Here is a 7,995-nt window from a genome sequence, read left to right as displayed (position 1 = left end):
CTGGGGGAGGGGGAGGTTGCCAGTTATAGGGGGAGTTGACGTCAGGTTGGCTCATCAGTTACCAGGGAAACTAGCAGAGGGGCACGCCTCTCACCACCTCTTTGATAAGCTATCATAGTGGAGATGTTCTGGTCTAAAGATTAGATTCACCACTAGCTGGGGCAGGGGTAAGTATGTAAGAAGGTCAGTCATGTGAGTAGGTGTAGGTGAAGCAGGCACTGGTTGAGCAGGGGATGTACAGAGAGCAAGAGAACAGCCATCTTGAGTGGCCTGATCATACAAAAACCAAAAGGAAATGTGTCAGCTCTGTACATGGCAGGCAATTCCAGGGTGAAAAGCCTTACGGTCTAAGGAGATGAATGGGCAGATAGTATAAAAATGATGGGAAAGGGGCAAAAAGTGTGTACAGGAAGGCTATAGGATACAATGACTAATTCCTTCTTGGAGGGATAATCAGAGAAATTTTCACAGAGGCAATGAGTGCTGAGCTAGATTTTGACACAGATAATGGACCTGGTACATAGTAGATGCCTATTAAATATTTTTCAAATAAATGAATTAAAGCCATTACCCACAGGAGTGCCACCAAGGGCAAGAGCATGGATGGATGGAATATGGAATTTCCAGGAAACTACAAGTGATTTATTTAGTGTTATTGCTCAAGTGAAAATCTGGAGGGAAAGAACAATTTCTGTCATTGGTGAGACTGGAGATGGATGCAAAGCCCAGATCTCTGAGGGCTTTCATGACATACTCAAGTTTTTGAGTGTGTCCTGTTGGATTTGGTCAGCTGTGGAAATCTGGAAACTGAATGCAAAAGGACATTTCAGGTGGAGGCACTGTGATGGGCATGGAGATGCACCACCCAGATCCCCCTTCAATGAAGGGCTCGTTGTACCAGCTGCTGGTGACAGAGGAAGGGGGCAGGGCACAACCTTTAAAAGAATGATAGCCATTGAGGATATGACATAAACTGGTTAGAACCAACTAGGTCCAAGATGGCAGATGAGTGACTTCTGCTAGACTTTGAGCCTCAGTATACGCTCATGGTAACACATCAGCACACTACATGACACACCCAAAGGCACCATGACAGTTTCAAGGCTGACCATAAAAGGTCAAAAAGTGGGTGGTGGCCCAATTCCTGGAAATCCCCACCCCTTCCCCAAAATAGCTGGAATACTCCTCCCGCTCATTAGCCTATGAAATTATCCACCCCTATTAAAAACTGAAAACCCCATACCCTGGCGCCTCTCACCTTCTGAGATGGTCCACACTCTGTCTGTGGGTTGTGTATCTCCCTGAATAAATCTTCTTTCACTTTACTATGGCTCACTCTTGGATTCTTTCCTGCACAAAGCCAAGAACCCACACTTCACGGCTGTCCCAGGGACTCACCTGAGACCCAAGACATGACTGTCTTCTGGCGCCCACTCTCTTTCCTGCAACACTGGGAGTGCTGTTGGCAGACAGCCTTCAGCTGGGCCCCTGCAGGGTCTGCCACAGCTGCAGAGCTGCCTCACCCAAGAGCATGCCCTTCCTGGGGCAGCCCACATCCAATGGCCACGGGGGCAGGGGATACAGGCCCAACCATTCCACCTTGGGGCAACTGCTCTCTGTGGAGTTGGCCAGGCTGTCATGAGGATTGTCCTGCATCACAGCCCAAATTCCCTCCTTCTCTCCCAGCCTTAGGGCCAGACCAGAATCCCCAGGGTTTGGGGGTGGGGGAGAATCTGAGGCAAGGAAGGAAATTCCATCCTTCTGTCTCAGCCCACCCTCCTTCCCTGTGGCTCTGACCTTCAGGATTATCTGGTGGAAGCTAATGTTTGGGAACGAATGGAGTAAAGCAAAAGGAGCCCCAGTGTTGGGGTCAAAAGGAGTTCAAGACCGGTTTCTATTATAGGTCTGGGTCAAGCCACTTCACCCCTCTGAGAATGGGAAGAACAAGAGGAAAAATTGGGAAGAATAAGACAAACATCTGAGATTTAGTGGTGGAAATGAGCAAATTCATGAGATAATATGGGAAAGTGCTTCATAAACTGTATATTCATCATTTCAATGAAAACTACCTAAAACATCTGATAATTGTTTCTGTCCCTTGGTCAGATTGTGTCTGTGCCTCAGGGTTTTTCAGGTAAACTTTCTGCAGGGGTCAGAGGGGCTCCATGGAAGGGTATACCACCGCCTTGTCAACGTTGGGAGAACTGCAGTGGCCCCTGTAAGCACGCCAAGGATGGGAACAACCAACACCCTTGAACGTGTCCTCTTACTATTGAAGTTTTGCCTTTGCATCCCCAACCCCAGGACATAGGAAGGGCAGGGTAGAAGTGAGAAGTGGAAAATAGATCCCAGCTCAAGTTACTTCCTATCCTCAGGATGGATAAACTTGGTCCCTTTATGCCCAGGCAGCTGAGGCCATGCCTAAAACAGAAATGCATACACACCCCAGCAGATGAACAGCTCTGCTGGGCTAAAGGGAACACCTGCTGTTTCTTTCCCATCACATAGATGTTTTAGCCAAAATTGGTTACCATGTAGTACGTTAAGGAAGAAAAAAAAAAAAAAACAGTATCCTAGGCATTAGAAAAAAACCTGGGTTAGGGCTTCCCTGGTGGCGCAGTGGTTGAGAGTCTGCCTGCCGATGCAGGGAACATGGGTTTGATCCCTGGTCTGGGAAGATCCCACATGCCACGGAGCAACTAAGCCCGTGTGCCACAGCTACTACTGAGCCTGCGCATCTGGAGCCCGTGCTCCGCAACGAGAGGCCGCGATAGTGAGAGGCCCGCGCACCGCGATGAAGAGTGGCCCCCGCTCGCCGCAACGGGAGAAAGCCCTCTCACAGAAATGAAGACCCACAACACAGCCAAAAAAAACAAAAAACAAAAAGTAACAATTTGTTTTAAAAAAAAAAAAATCTGGGTTATACAAAAATGGTTACCTTTGGGAGAAAAGATGATAGGTGATAGTTATTTTTTCCATGTACATTTCTGTGTTTTATGAATTTATTACCATAAACACACAGTTATCCTTTTGTGATCAGATAAAATAACTGTCATAACAATAGATTAAAATTCTCATGTTTCTATGATCAAGCTTGTTCCCACTCCATTTGCAGTGTCAATGGGCTGAGAAGAGGAACAAAGAGATTCTAGAAATCACAGCTTTCATTACTAAACCAGGAACTTGCCAGAAAGCAAGCTCCACTCTGGGTACCTAGGGGCAACCACAAGCTGCTGGTGATCTGTCATGGACCGGATGTTTGTGTCCCCCTCCAAATTTGTATGTTGAAGCCCTAACCTCCAATGTGACTGTATTTGTACTTGGAGATATGGCCTTTAGGAGGTAATTATGGTTAAATGAGGCCATAATGGTAGGGCCCTACCATTGTCATCAGACAATGACCTCTACCTGTGTCTCTGTTTCTCTCTCCACACAGGAAAGGCTATTTGAGGACATAGTGAGAAGGCAGTTGTCTGCAGCCAAGGAAGAGAGCTCTCACCAGGAACCAAATGGCCAACAGCTTGATCTAGAACTTGCAGTCTCCAGAACTGTGAGAAATAAATTTCTGTCGTTTAAGCCACCCAGTCTATGTATTTTGTCATGGCAACCTGAGCTAATACATGAATGCTCCAGAGGCCCCGCACAAGGCACCCTCAATACCCGGTAGCTCTAGAATTCAATGTAGTTCAGTTCTGCCCTGAAGCTGAACCCAAGTTCAGAGGCCTGGAGAACTGAGCTGTGAGCCAGAAGAAGCTCTTGCAAAATTACAGTCATCCTCACTATCTATTGGGTTGGCCAAGAAGTTCGTTCAGGCTTTTCCAGACGATGTTATGGAAAAACCGGAAAGAATTTTTTGGCCAATGCGATATCGCAAAATATTTTATCCAGGGTAAACCTAGACCCTTAGTTCTATATATGTATTGACAAGATCAGCCTGAATTGTTGAATCACCAAGTTTTGGAGGATAAGAGTCATTGTAGTTGATGTCAAAGGATCCATCCCATAGCAAACTCACTGCTGTTTCCTCTCCATCAACTGCTACTTCACAAAGTATAACACAGATCGCAGTGAGTGGTATCATACATGGTCTCACACCAAGTGATTTAATCTAGAATGCCTTTATTTTTACGCTAGGTTGTAAGGATGAACTTCACATTAGATGTCCCCTTTTCTAGACCCCTACTTTACTAATGCTTCCATGTTCTCTTAATGATAAAAAAGGAAATCAAGTTTCAACTCATTTCCAAATTAGGTTTTACTTACAATGTCAAGAAAATTTCCTTTTTGCTATAATGCCAAGAAAATTTTTAGGTAAGGTCAAGTTCAAGTTTCTTTTTCATTCAGTTTTAAATCATTGAAAGAACTTCCAGGAATGTTTTGGTTCCTTTTTGAAACTACTAGAATGCAGTCTTTTACAAATCATCTGGCCAAGCTCTCGCTGGCAGGAAAAACTTCACAGGGTGAGGAATCCTACTTCTGAGGTTGTGGCATGGGCTTCATTGCTTATGAGTTGAATGGCGCTGTCTCAGGAAAGTTTATCTCCATTTCATGAATTATTAAAACAGAGGCAGCAGCACTGACGCTCTGCCTGCCTCTATAGGGGAGTTGGAACACACCGAGCCTCACATTCTCCCTTGGTCTCAAACCGGCTGGCATTGCCCCCGCAGCCGCCATACCAGAACTGTCGGTAAGCCTGTTCCTTTTCATTATAGGACCATTTCAGGACATAATCCTGGCACTCACCTTCCACTGGATCCAGGGAACAAGGACCTGCAAGAAAATGAATACAGAGAGAGCTGAGTTTCCTGCATGAGCATGACAGAAAAGAAGTAATGGTTTGGCATTCCAGACCTAAAAATGAATCCTAACCTCACCCAAAACTGGCTCTGTGACCTTCAGCAAGTAACTTACCCTCTCTGAGCCTCAATTTCCTCCATCATAAAAGAAATATTAAAAAAAAAGCTACATCACAAGTTTGTTGTAAGCTGTCACAAAACACATGTGAAAGGGGCAATACAGTTAGATATTATTTTGCACAGTGTCTAGTATATGGCACATAGACCCAACAATGTGTAATGAGTGAATGAATGAAACAATAAAGCTTTCCTCAATAAAATGCTAGCAAACCAAATTCAACAGCACATTAAAATCACCATATACCATGATCAAGTGGGATTTCTCCCTGGGATACAAGGATGGTCCAACATATACAAATCAATAAACATGATCACCACATTAACAGAATGAAGGATAAAAATCATATGATCATCTCAGTAGATGAAGAAAAAGCATTTGACCAAATTCAAGAGAACTACTCACTTGCTTATTATGCTTATTTCCCTCTTTTTTTCAAACTGTCTCAATCCCTTGCCTAATCCCCAAATGTTCCAGGCTTCTAATGGTCTAAGCAAATCCAGCTAATTTATTATTCACTGTACCCTGACACCAGCCCAAGAAGTTACGCTATCTATTAAAAGAAAAACATGATGTTCCTGGAAAATATCATTGAGAATCAACAAGTTACAACAAGAGCAAGATCTGGAATGCCTATTTTAAATTGTAAATCAGACATGAATTTACCCAGGTCTGTAACCTCTGCCTTCTATGGAGAACAGATTTCCTTGGGCACACTCTATATCGGAGAAAAATATTCTTGTCTTGGGTCAGCCCTACAGCACAGAATGATGTTACCTTCCAAATAGTTTCCCTTGGGCCTTCTAAGCACTCCCAAATAAAGAGGATATTGTCTTCAGAAAGCAATTCATGGTCCATTCGCAGGAAGTTGCCTACCCATCTCCCATTAGTATAATCAGCACAGACCAGTTTTCTTGAAGGGTTGACCAGATGTGCTGGACCTCAGAGAATGAGATACATTCATGGGAATTGTCTTCTGCCTTGAACAAGCGCATCAGAACTGGCCTGTTTCATGACTCCATGGAGGGTGTAAGACAGCAAGTAGTGAGGGCCCAGGAGAAGAAGCCAGAGCAAATGCTTCTCCAAAAACGTGGCAGGAGTAGGGGGGTGTCAACAGAAAAACGCTCCAGTGGTGACCTTTTGACTCTACTCTGTATGTTCAACAAATGGATTTGGGGCTCAGCAATCAGCTGGCACCAACCTCTACCATTACAAACTGATTCCAAATGGACAAGCCAAGGACTAGTTTAAACAAAGCACTCACTTTTCCTAGTGACACTTTATGGCTTTGGTCTTTAGAAGTCCCACCATTGCCTTTAGTCTGGGAGATAATCAAACAGGGCTTGCTTCTTCTAGATTATACTTCTTAGGGCAGCACTGTCCAGTAGAACTTGCTGCCATGAGGGAAATGTTCTATATCTGCCCTGTCCAATACAGTAGCCACTGACCATGTGGCTGCTGGGCATTTGAAATGTGGCTACTGCAACCAAGGAACTAAATTTTTCATTTGATTCATTTCAAATTATTGAAATTGAAATGGAAATAGCCAGTGTGGTGCAGCTATGGGTGAGTAAATCCTTACTGCTTTGAACTAATTATCTCTAAGATGTTCTTTGTAACGTAACACTCAGGAAGCCTCAGACTCTTAATTTTTTTATCAGTATGATATGGTATCAGGGGCCATTTCACCCACACAATTATTGATAGCCTCCAATTTTACATTTGGTGTTATTTTTACCATGAATATTAACTTTTGCTTTTTCGGAAGAACGCTGCAGCAGGGTCAGTTTTACTAAAACAAGTCCACGGAATCCAGGAAGGAAGGAAAGAAAAGGGGAGAGAGAGAGAAGAGAGCTGGAAAGGTATTGGGAGCAGTGACAGGGAAACTGCTGTTTTGCCGAGGCCGGTTCTCTCTCCTGATGTACGTCTTATAACATAGCCCTATTGGGAGGAGAAAACCACAAAATAGATCTGTGCACTCTGGAGATACACTGAAATTGAAAATATATCAAGATCAGCCTGGCTGCTGGGAAGAGAGAGGACATTCATTTAATTCTCCACAAATAGATGCAGCAAAATGTGCCAGAGCTCCGGCAGAACTCGGCCTGAGATGCAAGGGCATGGGGAGGCTGTGGGAGCTCAACACTACTTGGGGCCAGAGAGGGCTCCAAGTCCGGGTAACACTGGCCTGAGCAGTAAAAGATGAGCAGATGTGGTCCAGATGGACGCTGCGGAGAGGATGCAGAGACAGGCAGGTGAGGGGAACGATGGCATGGGGACATGGGGTAAATACCAGGGTAGAAAGGCTACCGCAATACCATGAAAAGTGTATGCAAGTCAGTGATGGCCAGTGAGACCCTCAGGACCACGCAGAAGCCCTCGTGCTCTACCCAAGCACCCAAACATGATCTCGTGACAATGGGGGAACCACAGAAGAAGAGAAATCACATGGCCAGATCTGCATTTTAGAAAAAACAATATGGTCTTCAGAATGCAACTGGGAAAAGGACAAACTGGAAGAAACAAGACCAGTTAGAAGGCACTGCAATTACATTTGAGGTGGATGGCAGGGTATGAAGAGGGAAGATGTGGAGAAGGGGATGAGTCTGAGGGATGCTGAGGAGGGTGCCACGCCAAGATCTGGTTTCCAGTTGGGGGTGCAGGTGGGGAGCAGAGAACAACTAGTGATGTGTGGGCTTGGCTTTCCATTTCTGGGCCAGTGTAGTTCCTTCCAGTAAAGGAATAAAAGGAGAGAAGGTTCCATGGGAAAGTCAAGGCCAGTCTGCTTAACTGGGTTTGAGATGACTGTGGGCATGTCCAATGATGTAGTCTGGAGGATAGTTGAACATTCTGGTCTGCAGCTCAGGAGAGAGTTAAAGGTGGAAGACATGGATTTTGAGTCGTTTATACAGAGGGGATAGTTGAAGTCACAGTAGGAAAAGTTGCCTGGTAGTGTGTGTAGACGGCTTTGAGGTCTGAAGACAGGACCTAGGGAAGGCATTGCAGATTTACCATGAAATTAATGAAGCCTAAGCTTCAGGACCCCTTATGTGCATATACCTCTTCTAAATAAATATTTAC

General features: G+C 44.8%; 1 protein-coding gene across 1 annotated transcript in view; it reads right to left on the bottom strand.

The window, feature by feature from the left end:
* Positions 1-3,392: 3,392 nt before the first annotated feature.
* LOC309659557 (collagen alpha-4(VI) chain-like) overlaps positions 3,393-7,995 on the bottom strand; it is a 142,831-nt gene continuing 138,228 nt past the window's right edge. Inside the window, 1 exon segment of the mRNA XM_082459442.1 lies at positions 3,393-4,864. Coding sequence (XP_082315568.1) covers positions 4,595-4,864 — 270 coding nt within the window. The 3' untranslated portion in view covers positions 3,393-4,594.

This window comes from Balaenoptera physalus (assembly GCF_965194825.1).
Source record: "Balaenoptera physalus genome assembly, chromosome: 4".
NCBI classification, from domain to species: Eukaryota; Metazoa; Chordata; class Mammalia; order Artiodactyla; family Balaenopteridae; genus Balaenoptera; species Balaenoptera physalus.
The sequence above is the reverse complement of the archived record's forward strand: the minus strand, read 5'-3'. Positions and strand labels throughout refer to the sequence as shown.